This window comes from Pipistrellus kuhlii, unplaced genomic scaffold, assembly GCF_014108245.1.
Source record: "Pipistrellus kuhlii isolate mPipKuh1 unplaced genomic scaffold, mPipKuh1.p scaffold_m20_p_22, whole genome shotgun sequence".
In the NCBI taxonomy this organism is placed as follows: Eukaryota; Metazoa; Chordata; class Mammalia; order Chiroptera; family Vespertilionidae; genus Pipistrellus; species Pipistrellus kuhlii.
In genome coordinates this window covers 10,517,017-10,530,943 of record NW_023425521.1, presented here as the reverse complement: position 1 = coordinate 10,530,943, position 13,927 = coordinate 10,517,017, and the positions used below count along the sequence as shown (strand labels likewise).

Genomic DNA, 13,927 nt, shown 5'->3' with positions numbered 1-13,927 from the left:
AACACTGCTTGGAAGTGGAAATCACGGTGCCCGGGTCTGCACGGTGCCAGAGGGAGAGCTGGGCAGAAGCTGGGCTCCGAGGCACGTCTCGGGCTCCCGTCCCCAATTCCCCGGACTCGTTTACCTACCCGCTCGGACCCCGGCTTCTCCGGATCTCAGGATCCCAAAAGCCGCACCAGACCGACTCTCACACCCACCGCTGGGCTCCGGCAAAACCGGAAGTCGGTTGCGTCACTTCCGGTCCGTGTCCCCCCCGGGAGACCCGTCTCCTTAAGAGAAACGTTCCCACCTCCTTCCGGCAACCTCGGCTGACGGTCGCAGGATTTGGGTTCGGGACCTGTGGGCGGGGCGAGGGAGGATGACTGTTCTCTCCCCGGCTCTTGATCCGGAACTTGTTGTCCAGGAGCCGCGGAAGAGGCGCCTCGTGCGATCGAAACGTGCTCGCTCCTCGGAAGGGAAGAGCCTGAAGACGCGAGCGAGGCGAGGAGAAGCGCGCTAGGTAGGTGGGTCGGCCCCTCACTCGGCGAAGGGGAGGATGACGTTCTCCATCCTCCCTCCAGCTGGGATGTTTCTTCCCATCTCTTTCTGTAAATCGCACCCCCACCCTTTCATCTTCGGAAATCGCCTTCCTCCTCATAGGTGCTGGAGCCACTGTTCCGGTTCTGCTAGCCATCCTTTGAAAGAAAGGTCGAGGTGCTAGGGAGGGGAAGGGCCCAGAATTTTCAGTTCCCAGACAAAAACCTCCGTTCAGGCGGCATCCATGTGCCTCGCACTCGGCTGAGTTTTTATTGAAACGAGTTGTTGAGCCCTACGAAGGGAGGAGAAAAATGTTTCTAAGAATATGATCGAAAATTTGGTTCCCAGACATAATGGCTAGAGAAATATTTAAAATATTAAAGAAGTAGACCCCAGAGACCATGACCCACAGGAGGAGTTAGGTATAAGTGCTACAGCAGCTGGGAAGAATAGTTAAGACTGGCGTTGATAAATATTTTTGAGACAGGCATTTATTTGAACTGCGCCTTAAGGAGTAAAAAGATGTTTTTGTCTGTGTTTATTGAGTGAAGAAAAATAATTGCAGGGAAGGATTGCTGCTTGAAGGGACCTAGTAATTTGGTGTGGCAGGATCGGAGGTTAGAAGGATAAAGTAGGTTGTAACCAAATTGGGTAGCGCTGTAACTTCGTGCAAAGGGGTTTATGCTTTATTCTTCAGGCGTTTATCCAGGGATTTTTGAGCAGGGACGTTAGACTCAGGTTTGTGTTTTAGGAGCATCATTATACTGGCATATGGACTAGGATGAACTAGGGCACGAGTGAAGCAATGTGGAAAGATTAGAGGTAATGAAGTTAGTTTTAGAGGCTCTTGGCTAAGAGATAATTGGGGCACTGCTTAGGTAAGGAGATGGTTTAACTCAACAAGTGTTGGTGACTGGTTGGTAGGACAGAAGAGAAAAAGTCCAGAGTTACATAGAAATGACAAATTCAGAAAAAGGAAGTTTGAGAGGGAAGGGAAGATATTGAGTTCAGTTTAGATCACTTCACAGACATCTCAGTGGTGAGATCTAGCAGAAGCTGGAAATGGAAATTTGGAGATCAAGAAAGGCTTTAGGGGTCTTCGGCATTGGGTGATTTGGGAATAGAGTTTTGAAGATGAGCTTTGTATCATGGCCTTGATATTGAGCACATTTTAGAACTGCTCTTATTATGTTACTGTGGATAAGCAGCTTCTCTGATTCTTATCTTTAAAATGAGGCTAATATTTTCCTTTTATTTTCATAGCAACAGTAATGGAAGTAAAAGGTTTAGCATGTTCTTCAACATATAATAGGTCTTTTTTCTGTACAGCGTGCGGCAAAAATAGGTTTACAGTTGGTCATATGGAAAAGAATAAATAATACAAGAATAAACTATTTTGTGAATTCACAACTGTAAACCTACTTTCTCCGGATAGTACCTGATTTTGATATATGAGATATTTGGTTACTTTGCGACCTATAAATTAGAGCAGAGAATCTAATTGTTCCGTTTAGGTCGTTAGATTATCAGAGAGAAGTCCCAATGTGGGTTCTAATAATTTATTTTTCTGGCTGCAAAGACATCTAAGAGTCAACAGTCCTATGTCTGCATAGCCCTGTTACCTTATTAGGCACAGCAGTTAAAGAAGACTGAAACCATGTGTGATCCTTTGACCTCTAGCCACGCCATCACTAACTCCTTTTTGAACCCTAAATGTTCGTTTCCTCAGGATTTTTAGCCCTTTCTTCTACTTTTCCCAGTGGCCTCATCCACTTTCATCACTTTGATTACCTCAGTTGTATGTTAAGTTCTCTTAAATCTGTATTTCTAGCCTGGGCTTATCTTCTGACCACTAAAATGATCTACATATACACTATCTGAAATGAGAACTCCTATGAAATCTTTTGTAAGTAGAAATGGATGGTATGAAGTGAAAAAGAAATTCCTGTTAATTTATATGGAAAAATTTGATTGTTCCCATGCCCCAGAAAATAACCTACGAAACCATACCAAATAATACAAGAAGCCTAAAATAATACTTGCATAGTAAAAGCAGTGCCACTCTTACTACTCAGGGTGCATGCTGCCTCTATATTGAATCGCTGAAAAACAGTGAACACTTTTTCTTTCTGCCTTCTTTTTTGTAAACTGGAAAATCTTCGCATTTCTTTTTGTTACTGAAAACAGGTACTAATGTAGGTTTTTCACAAAAGCGAGTGATGTAACATGGATTTTCAAAATGCGGGAGATACCTCTATCTTTTTTATTTGCTAGTCATCTCTGACCAGGATGTCTTTTGGTCAAAGGAAATGTAAACGTACAATTTAAAACTGATTTTCAGTATCTTTTACTTTCAAAGAATTGTACATGTTAAAAGTTAATTTTGTAGTATATGAATTATATAAAGTTTAACATCCCCTTCCCTGCACTATCCTTATATTAAAATATTTGATAAAACTGTATGTAATTTACCATATAAACTTTTGAAGCATCAATGTCTTAATTTTAACGTGAGAATAAAAAGAAAATTTATGATAAAATATGTATTTCTAGGATTTGTGCCACAGAATCATATGAATCCAATAACCTCAAATGTAGACTAGTATGTTTTATTGGTGACTCAAATACCATGAACTGCTTTATAGGGTAACAAGAATTAATTTTTAAGATAAAAAAGGATAAAGGACAATCTCCCTTTGTTTTTATGTAATGCACTCTGGTAAATTCACTGTATATTAAATGCAAACAATATTTTTTATGTAAAATGAAATTGGGTCATCTTGTGTATTAAGTTTTGCACTTGTAGTAATATCCAGTGGGACAAATCTTCACTTGTAAGACATATAGCATTCTATGCTCAGGTCTAGTAAATGTTAGCAAGGCACCTCACTCCACACCCATTACATAGACAACCAAGAACTTGTCTGAGGGGCTGGTACCATCCCACATTGCATTATGAAGACACTATTCAAAAGCACTGTATTCCAGAAAAGGGGTGTGGGGAGTTCTTCTTTGTTTCTTTAGTTTAGACCCTTTGGGCATCTTGGTAAAATAGAGTGAGGAACAGAGCTTTGTTGTAGCCAAGAACAAGAGATACTTCTTACATAGAGATTCATAATGACTTAAATTGCTTCATCTGTATTCTTGAAATTTTATCTAGTAGATGAGGAGAAAAAGCGGTACACACATAAGATCCAAAATATATTGTGCCTTTTTCCTGGGTGACCTCACAGTTTTTAAAATATTGTTGCTGATATACTATCAAGGTATTTGATAAGCCTATAACTTTTCACTGCTGTGTAGTGATAACCTTTTTCCTCTCCTTCAGATGCTCTCCAAATCCCTGGTCATGGAATATCTGGCTCATCCCGGTGCGCTCAGTGTGGCTGCGGGAGTAGCTTGTGGCATGTGCCTGGGCTGGGGCCTCCGGGTCCGCTTTGGGATGACCCCCAAAAGCTCCGGCAGTGAGACACACACGGACGCCAGGACTGAAGCAAGCATCTTAGGAGAGAGCGGGGAGTACAAAATGATCCTTGTGGTGCGAAATGACTTAAAGATGGGAAAGGGGAAAGTGGCTGCCCAGTGTTCTCATGCTGCCGTTTCTGCCTACAAGCAGATCCAAAGGAAAAACCCCGAACTGCTCAGACAGTGGGAATACTGTGGCCAGCCCAAAGTGGTGGTCAAAGCCCCCGATGAAGAAACTCTGGTTGCATTACTGACCCACGCCAAGATGCTGGGACTGACTGTAAGTCTAATCCAAGATGCTGGACGTACTCAGATCGCACCAGGTTCTCAGACTGTCCTGGGAATTGGGCCAGGACCAGCAGACCTAATTGACAAAGTCACTGGTCACCTAAAACTTTACTAGGTAGAATTTTGTATCATGATTGTCTCACCACAAGTGTTTGAAACTGTCAAAGTCTAACAATAAAAGCTGAGTTTCTTCCCCCAATTTAAGTGTTCTTGAGGTGGAAATCTGTTCCCATGTTCTTCTCTCATGTACTTGGCACAGTTACACAGTTATCTTGGGCTAGAAAGAAAAAAAAAGTTGGTTAAATTGTCCTAGTGGTTTATGTCCTGAAACAACAAATATTTAAAAGAAACAGGTCACAACAAAATTGGATTACAAGTGGGGAAACGGCATTTCCTATGCATGATTAGGCCCCCTGCATGTTAACTGCTCCCCAAGACTATTGCTGTCGCCGTTAGAGGATCAGGGGTTCAAGGATAGTCACATTGGATGCAAGTTCTTTCCTACCATAACTTTCTGGGTGATTGAGCATCTACTTTGGTAATAGATGTGTGGCCACCCACAAAAGGTTTTAGACTCTCACCTGCTGGACTTTAAAAATGTTTGTCTCAAAGTTGAGGTTTAATAGCATTGATATAACCCACCTGTGCAGTGTTTCATGATCACTTCTCAGACCCCCTGTGGCCAAGGTTCTCAGCAGTGGCTCTACATCAGAGCCTATAAAAGCTGCTTTACGCCGAGACTGGTTTAGCTCAATGGATAGAGCGTCGGCTTGGGGACTGACGGGACCCGGGTTCGATTCCGGTATAGGGCATGTACCTTGGTTGCGGGCATTTCCCTAGTAGGGGGTGTGCAAGAGGCAACTGATAGATGACTCTCTCGTCGATGTTTCTAACTATCTCTCTTCCTTCCTCTCTGTACAAAATCAATAAAATATATTAAAAAAAAAAAAAAAAAGCTGCTTTACTTCCCACTTTCCTAACAATGAAGGCAGTGAAACCTGTAAAGTACTTGTATGGACCTTAAAGGTGATAATGGTCACATGTAGGAATTTATGGTCACTGTGAAGTGAAAGTAGCCTGTCATCACATCACCGATTGTTTACCTAGAACTTAAGGAATTAGATAATTCAATTATTTATGGGCATCTTTATTTCCCTTTTGATCTTGATACAATTAACATGACATAATACAAGTATCACTATACCAGCTTCTCAGCTCCCAAAGCTATACAGCTTCTACCCTTTTTGCAATGTATTCTTGCAAAAAGCCCTTTTTATGAGAACCTTTTAGGAGGATCCTGGCAGTATTTCTAAATTTAGCATATCCCTAAGAATTACGATGCCAGGGAGAATTTTGATAACAGGCACATGTTAAGTGGTTACAACTCTCCATGTTAACTTCAAAAATTAGTGTTAATTAGCAGTTAACTTCAACATAAGCAGCATGATAGCACAACTAAGGTATAAGTTCAAAGGAGTTTGCAGGCAGCCTTAAAAGTTAGAATATTTGGTCAGTTTTATACCATTTACACTGGCATATTACAGCACAGGAGAAATTGCAACCGAGAATGATGCCACAGTAGCAACTGTTTCTAAAGAGAATGTTTATACTAGTAGGTTCAAAAGTGATGCAACAAAGTGTAATTGATTTGAAGAGAGTCAATCCTAAATGCATGGTTCTGGCTCAGGAATTTCTGAGACTTGCCTTAGACTGTTGGTTCCACGTTCAAAGAACGGCCTGCTGTGGCTGACTGAAGTAATTGTAATAAGTCATGGCATATCTATTAGGATGAATTGTATGCAAATTCTGGTGATACATTTTGTTCTCTAGTTCACCTATAGTTAGTATGAGCAGAGCCCATCGGTTCTCGAACACTTTCAGGGGGTTAAAACTATTTTTATAATATAACACATTATTTTTCTTTTACATCGTGGGTAAAACTGCTGGCACCTTTCACAAATTAAGGCAGTGGCACCTACCTGTACAAGTAGTTTTCACTGCCCTCCCCACAATAAAAAAAAAAACAACTTTCACTTAATGCTCTGGATGAAGCACTAACAGTATTATTAAATTTGACCCTTAACTATTTGTCTTAATATTCTGTCTAGCATTAAACACTTCTGGTGCAAATACTTGTGAGGCTTAGTGGTGAGCTGAACTAGCTGTTTTTTATCATGGAAAATTTTTACTGGCAAGAACCACAGACAAACTGGTTATCCAGATTTGAATGTTTGATAGGAATCTCATAACAATTGTCAGGATGTAGGAAAACTTATATCTTCCTCTCATCCAAGCTTCCCCAAACTTAAGACTTTTCTGGTAAGAATAGTGTGTCTCACAAATATCTTACAATATATAATGTCTTCCACATAACCAATGCATGAGGGTACAAATCATGCATGGGTAAAAAATCCATTCAAAGTAAAGATAGACCAATGGATTTTAATATCACAGAATAAAAAGTTCACTTTTATAATTTTAGATCCCACATTTCAACTAACCCCAAGTATCTTAAAAAGGCTATTAAAACACTTTCCTAGTTACAAATCTGTGAGACCATACTTTCTTCATGTACTTCAATAAAAACAACATACAACAGATTGAACATAGAAGCAGAAGCAGATGAGAATCCAGCAGTCTTCTGTGTTAAGGCAAACTCTGATGAAAGTTATAAAAAATAGTACAATGCCAGCCACTCTTATCACTTGACCTTTGTTTTGGGAAATAATTTATAATTCTTTTTGTTAACATAGAATGAGTTTATTACTATTACATTTAAATGGATTAATTTTTAAAATGTTTCAACTACTAATACAGTAAATAGCAATAAATGGAACCCCATATAAACTTTGGGACCTTCAATGATTTAAGAGTATAAAGGATTCTAAAGAAAAAGTTTGAAAACCACTAGAGTGAGAATGTGTGCATAACTAAATCAATTTATAGCAAAGTTAAGCAATCCTACTTAGAGATCACCAGTTACCGGAAGTCTGCTATTATACTGCCTATGTTGAAATAGTTGTCAACAAATATCACAGGTTTTGTACAAAGGCTGTATTTGGATATTAGGGAAGATCACTGAAAGCATGCTTACCTTATGAAAAGTTTCCAGTAATGTCTCCCCTTCCTCTATCTTGTTTCAGTTACATCGAAAGTGCTAAGGACTCTTAATACCCTTGGTTAATTGTTTTTAATCCCTTCTCCAAGACCATCATTCAGAGTCATGTTAGGAAATGCCTTAAAATACAGTTTATTACCAATTCATTCTACTACTTATTGTACAACAGTTACTATTGTCTAGTCTTGAGCTAGGCATTTTGTGACTTAAACACAGTCCTGCAAAAAATTCAGAAAATTACTCAGGGAACAAGCTCAGAAGTTCATCTTGTTCAGGATTTGAACCCAAGTCAAAGCAGTTTCTTTCTACTATAACCCATTATAGATGGCTTAAGTGGCAACTCAGTATTACAGGATAAGACTTTTGTTTCTATTAGAGAAGGGAAGGAAAAGAGAGAACAGAGGTCTAGAACACATGTTGAGGCTCACTAGGACATGACTATTCTCCCTCTTAATTTTCATGATGAAAAAAGGGAGCAGAGATCCAGCAGAAACAAAAGTTCAGCCAGATCTTAAACAGCAAGATGTCTTCACTAGGACAAACAACAAAAGGGTGATTTTTCCACCTAATACTGTAATTTGCTATAGGAAAATAGGATGAGAATTAAAGATAGGGAATGAGCCGAAACCGGTTTGGCTCAATGGATAGAGCGTCGGCTTGGGGACTGAAAGGTCCTGTGTTGGATTCCGGTCAAGGGCATGTACCTTGGTTGCGGGCATATCCCCAGTAGGGGGTGTGTAAGAGGCAGCTGATCGATGACTCATCGATGTTTCTAACTCTCTATCTCTCTCCCTTCCTCTCTGTACAAAATCAATAAAATATATTTAAAAAAAAAAAAAGACCCTTCAGTGGCAATACAAGGCTAAGCAGGGGTTTCTCTAACTCTACTGATGATTAATAGTGAAATGAACTTAAAGTGACATTCTTTGCCATCAGCCAAGAGTTGGATTCAAAAACAGGTTTAAAAAAATCACCTTACACTACCCACAATTTGGGGACCCTTACAATTTCATGGTGAGAAATAGCATGAACTTCATGTTTCTATATATTTATATCAAGTTAATATAATTTCACATCCATGACCTTATTCCTTGAAGTAAAATGCTTAGATAAAACTTAAAAGTGCCAGGTGGTTAATATGATGGAGATAGCTGAAATGTAGCCCACTATAGTGTGCCTTATGGTATAATGTGATATGTGTTTTCACATGTCCCGATCCTCATTCCATTTCTGCTCTCATACCTCCCTACCCTTGGAATCCAATATAGAACTACCAACACCATGGTTCCTTTGGTTTAAGTTTGAGAGGAATTTAATTAAAACTGCCATTCTACATGTTATTTCCACAGTCCAGTAATTTATTTTAAATTTGAGTATTTTCAAATTCCACAAACAAAACTGAAGAACAGCAATATTTTGTTTGAATTCTCTCTTCTGTACACTCAGTGATCTAAAACACCACAATATCCAACATACACAAACCTCAGGGAAGGGTTAGTAAATACACACAGATTGGAATCATGGTGCTCTTTGTTCTTGAATGGAATGGTCCCACAGAAAAAGCACAGGATACAGCACAACATAAGGGCACCTGTTACATATGGAGTGAGCAAAAACACACTAGTATTTTCTATAGGCGTAATCAGGAAACCTGCATAGGTTAGAGGGCCTCTTATGCTCATTGAAAAGTCAGGCAGGTTGTCTGTAATGCATTTTCCCAATACTTTGGAGAGCACTGCAGTCCAGTGTAGGCTGTGCTGATTATGATTAGTGTTGTCTTGGTTGCATTGACAGTCTCGCATGGTCACATACCAATATTTTTGCTTTAGCTTTTCTTTGAATAAAAGAGATTTAAATGCATTTAGACAATACATATTGTAAGCTGTTTACATACACTAAATTTAAGAGCTTCAGTATTAGAGTTTTTCTTTAAACACTACAGAGTGCAAATCAGGTTCTTCACAACAGATTGAATATTAGGCAGTTCTTCAAAGAACAAAAGGGAAGGAAAAAAGCCCAGATGAATAAAACATTGAAACTATTCCCCTTTGAAAATAAATTCTAAAATGATGCGGAATGTGAAATAAGCTTTTAACATAGGTGATCCAAGTTTATAGTTAAAAATAAAACGCAGTCCTTCATGAAATAAAGGTTACAAGAACATGTGCCTGTTTTCCTCTGTTATAAAGTGAGAAGTGGGTAGAGACGATGTTTCAGTACGAAAATAGGCGACTACAGGATCAGCTTTCCGTTTCACATGCTGTACCCAAAGCCAGGCTGTGGCTGCCCATAGGGTGGTGCAGTATAACCATAGCCAAAAGGTGCCTGGGGAGGGACTGCAACACTGGGTCCTGCTGTCAGCATCAACTGGGGCTGACCTAAAGATGGGAAACAAAAAGGAGCAGGGGCGGGCAAGGAGGCAGTAGAAACTGTTAGTAATGTAGGACTATCCCACTCTAATCTCCCCTCCTCTAGCAGCATAATCACAACTTTTGAGTTTTGGGGAGCACTATGACTGCCACAACTTTGGCATGACAGTCACCCTTAGAAAGGTCCTGCCCATAAAGCCAACAAGCAGTGCAGAGCTAAGGGTCAGAACTGGGACAGGAATTATGTTACTTCATATCACCTAAAGCAATATGCACATGCATGTTTGACATTAGGCAAGGCATCTACTTAAGCCTTTGTACAACATGGTGTTTGCACATTATATTTGATGACAATATAATTAGCACAGGAAAACAATTGTTTAATAGACATGGTTTTAACATAACTGAAATTTTAAAGTTGTATTTAAATTTCTGATTTAAGCACATCTACGTGATAATGAAACCTAATGCATTTTGAGCAAAGAATCTAGTACTAATTTAGAGAAATTAAAAATAGCAAGGCATATTCAAATATATATTAGGTATGAAATACATTAGTGCAGACCACCTCTTTTATATATTCTGTTGTCCCTTTTAGGAAGTTTATAAATAGTTGTTGACCACATACAGAAAACAACCCATGGAGAAGCTGGCTTATTCAGAGGGAAAAGACATGTAACACGTCCTCCCAACTGCTATAAAAGGGCTCGATCTCCCACTAGACTGTAATCCTAGAGCAAGATTTCTCCCAGCACAAGCGACCTCGCGTCTCCCCATTTTGTGAATAACCAACAAAACTGTCTTTAGTGAGCAAATTCTTTTTGGAAACTAGCAGTTTCTAAAAATCACTTCTAACCTTGATATTGACATTTGTCTTGAAATTTCAATCCCACTGTCACTGCTTGTAAGGCCTATCCATTTAAAAACCCTAAAGGCAAACCAAATTGAGTCAGTGCTCCCGAATTATTACACTCATTCTGTTTTGGTTCCTACTGTGTTTCCTATCTCAAGTATGTGAAACAGCTTGCTCCCATCTCTAACAATTTATTTACAGTTTTCTTTTTCAACTTTGTCAAAATTATCCTGATCCTCTAAATCCCCAAAGTCCTTTATATTTCTAATATAAAGGAGATAATGTCATAATAGATTTGAATATTATCATTTCCTTTAGGAGGATGAGATACAATGGTTATAATTTTTTTGTCTAAAGGGCACTGTAACCTATACTCTTCAAATTCACTGTTCAAATGAATCTGTTCACCAAGAGTGAAATGGAAAAGGTAGTTCAGATGTAAACATGTAAGAAACTAAATTGCCTTAAATATTAACTGAGAGTTTGAAGATCCTATCTCTCTAGAAAGTTCTCAAATGGAATCTCTATTTAGGTTCTCTGCCCCAGTAAGAATTTAAATAGAGGATGTATTCTTTATATAAAGCAGGGGTAGGGAATGTCCGGCTCCTGGGCCATATAGGCCCTTGAAATAATTTAATCTGGCCCTACCAAAGCAATTACAAGCAAGACTAGAAATTTAATAAATCTAAAAGCTTTTTTTTTTATAGCAAAATAAATTTATATTAAGTGAATTATATTAAACAAATAATGTTATAAATACCCAAAAGGCCCCTGGCAGAAAAATGATTTCCCACCCCTGATTCTAAAGCATTCTAAAGACAGTGTTGGCACTTCTGAAAATTGAATTCACCAATAATTATTCTTCAGTAATTTATGAATAAGCAATCAACCAGTGACCAGGCAATAGAGAAAATGAGATTATGATCTTAAGATTTTTTGAGACAGTCTTTGCATTTAAGATTACCTGAGGGGTTAAAATGCCTGCTTTGAGACTGTTTTGGGGGTGGGGTGGAATAACAGTAGAGAGAATTATTTCTATACTCGGTGAGCCTTTGGCATTTTAGAAGCTTTTTATATTTCTATTTTGAGGCAGAATACCTAAAGAATGAAACATTTATATCTGCTCTTATTTCTGTAAAGTTAAAAAGAGATAGAGATTACCATAAACAATAGGTTGCGTCTCTGTAGCTTGTTCTTCTTCTTTTCTCAGTGATTCTGAAGCATCTAATTTATCCACCTGGAGAAAAACAGGTAATGTTAATTAGCACCTCAAAAGTATTATAAACCTAGGTTTATGGCAGAAAGTGGAAAAGCCTTAGTTTATTAAATTTTTTCAAAATACAGAGACTAGAAAGAACATTCTCAGGCCCCTCAAATTCAATGGCAATGTCCACACCTCAGTGCAGGTGATTTTCAGCAGTCATTATAAACCCTCCAGAAGGAGGGATTTATAAATGCCATTAAAGCGCACGCCAGGCTAAAACTGGGCATGCTAGGTTGCAGCCAGCCTGAGGGAGGGAGATATGAGAAGGAACCACTTTTACAAATGAAGATTAAAGCCTACCAAAGATAATAATGAACTCATGACTTGGTAAGACTTCTTCCCCAAAGGAAATGGTTCTCAAAAAAAGTAAAATGAGTCTGATGACTGGACAAATACTTATGCAGATTAAGCTACCTTTTGCCCAGTGTGCACAGTTTCTGCTAATACTGGTTATAGGTGCAAACTAAAGTTTAAGACTCAAGTGGCTCCATATTTGATTATTTTAATATAAAGACAGGCTGCATGTTTTTATGCTCTATTTTCTAAGAAGTAGCCCTTAAGAGTTTTTTTGCTTTTAATTAAGCAACAGTAAATGGCTATTATATGCTAGCTACTCTAAATAAATGTAGATACTATCTGACAGAAATAAGACTGAAGAGGAGTCCATATGTATTAATGAAAGGAGGTAAAATACATAGGTCCTTTCACTAACTAGTTGTGTGACCTTGGCAAACCACTGCACTGACCCTCAAAAAATGTCCTTGTCTATCTGAGACAGTTGAACGACATAATCTGTAAAGTGCCTTCTAGGACTAACATGATTTGATTCCGTAATTCTGTGAAGAATTAGGAAGAAATCATCAGGACACCAGGATTAGGGAATCTCCACTGCACAACTTTCACTTGTTTTTTGAACTATATACTATATTTTTCTTTTAAACTACAATATATTTAAAAGTCAGTATCTCAACCAAAGCATAACTACACTTCAAATCTCAAAGTTACTGCTACTAGTGGTTTTCAAAGTCATAAATGTACAGTGAGATGGGGCAGAGTTCAGGAAGAAACTTTTTATTAAATGTTCCTCAAAAAGGCAAATGTGAAAAAAAAAATCACTCACAAAAAAAGACATGCAGACATCAGTGAAAAAGCTATAAAGACTGCTAAAAAGGTTAGAGCAGCCCCTGACTTTTTGAAATTATTTAAAATGGTGTCTTGGAGTCGTCAGATAGGCCACTTCAGATAAGATTAGGATAGTACTTCATATATGTACTAATTTTTTAACACTAACTACCATAAATATGGGTCTAATCCATCCTACTATTTCAAGGAACAAAATATGAGAAAAGTAAGCTGAGGCAGACTCTAGACACCTTTAGATAAAATATGGTTTCCCCACCCTAGGAAGTTGGGTTAATTTGCTTTTGCATACATTTTCTTATTTTATACCCTATGTGTTCATCTGTTATAAATTACCCAATGTAAAATTAAAGACCACTATCGAGTATAAGTACCATGAGAAATACCCATAGTTTGGTATTCAAACTTACAACAAAAATTATTACAGCTGTATACTTTAAAGTATGGTATGTGCCACCAAGGGTCAGATGGGGTTCTGCTAACCTAAAAACAGTATCCAAGCTAAAGAGGTTGTGCAAAAAAAAAAAAAAATACATGGATGAGTGTACATTAATAACTTCTAAAAAGAAGAAAAATTAAACAACAAAAAACCCACCACTGCATAATACATTTCCAGACTTTCAAGGAAAAGAATCTAAAGTGAACACATGTTTAAAGTTGATGTCTGAGTCAGATGTTGGAAACAGAGACCTATTCCAGAAATACATGTAAGACTTAGAAGAACTAGCAATATCACAATGCCCAGGCACAGACACAGGCAGGCTGGGCATAGGGGGAAAAACACAAAAAAATAAGAACTTTGAAGGAATAGCACCAAGCTAAGCAAAAAAATTTTGATTTTTCTATATAATAGGACAGCCTCTGGCACAGCAACATCCAATTTTTTATTCCATAGACCCAATTTAGATTGCTCA

The 13,927-nt window shown here is 38.3% G+C and overlaps 3 protein-coding genes across 11 annotated transcripts in view; 1 reads left to right on the top strand and 2 right to left on the bottom strand.

Annotated features, from left to right (window-relative positions):
• The window catches only part of VMP1 (vacuole membrane protein 1), a 99,564-nt gene extending 99,315 nt beyond the window's left edge, over nt 1-249 (bottom strand). The window contains exon 1 of the mRNA XM_036451481.2: nt 129-249. The gene's annotated coding sequence lies outside the window, so the exon portion shown is untranslated. The remainder of the gene's footprint in view (nt 1-128) is intronic.
• Nucleotides 250-330: 81 nt separating this feature from the next.
• On the top strand, nt 331-4,468 carry PTRH2 (peptidyl-tRNA hydrolase 2). The gene is made up of 2 exons (XM_036451487.2): nt 331-499; nt 3,845-4,468. The coding sequence occupies exon 2, from the start codon at nt 3,845-3,847 to the stop codon at nt 4,382-4,384; it is 540 nt and encodes a 179-aa protein (XP_036307380.1). The 5' UTR covers nt 331-499; the 3' UTR covers nt 4,385-4,468.
• CLTC (clathrin heavy chain) overlaps nt 2,760-13,927 on the bottom strand; it is a 66,640-nt gene continuing 55,472 nt past the window's right edge. For 6 of the 9 annotated variants that reach the window (XM_036451450.2, XM_036451451.2, XM_036451444.2 and 3 more), the window contains 2 exons: nt 11,771-11,846; nt 8,725-9,765 (listed from right to left, as the gene is read on the bottom strand). In XM_036451450.2, the coding sequence (XP_036307343.1) occupies nt 9,641-9,765; nt 11,771-11,846 (201 nt within the window). In that variant the 3' untranslated portion in view covers nt 8,725-9,640. Of the gene's footprint in view, nt 3,673-3,733; nt 4,547-8,724; nt 9,766-11,770; nt 11,847-13,927 lie in introns of those variants that run through there. The other 3 variants (XM_036451449.2, XM_045586376.1, XR_004990321.2) reach the window with 2 other exon arrangements.

What these genes read in the sequence shown, in the direction of transcription:
- PTRH2 (XM_036451487.2), top strand. Translation starts at nt 3,845, where the DNA reads ATGCTCTCCAAATCCCTGGTCATGGAATATCTGGCTCATCCCGGTGCG.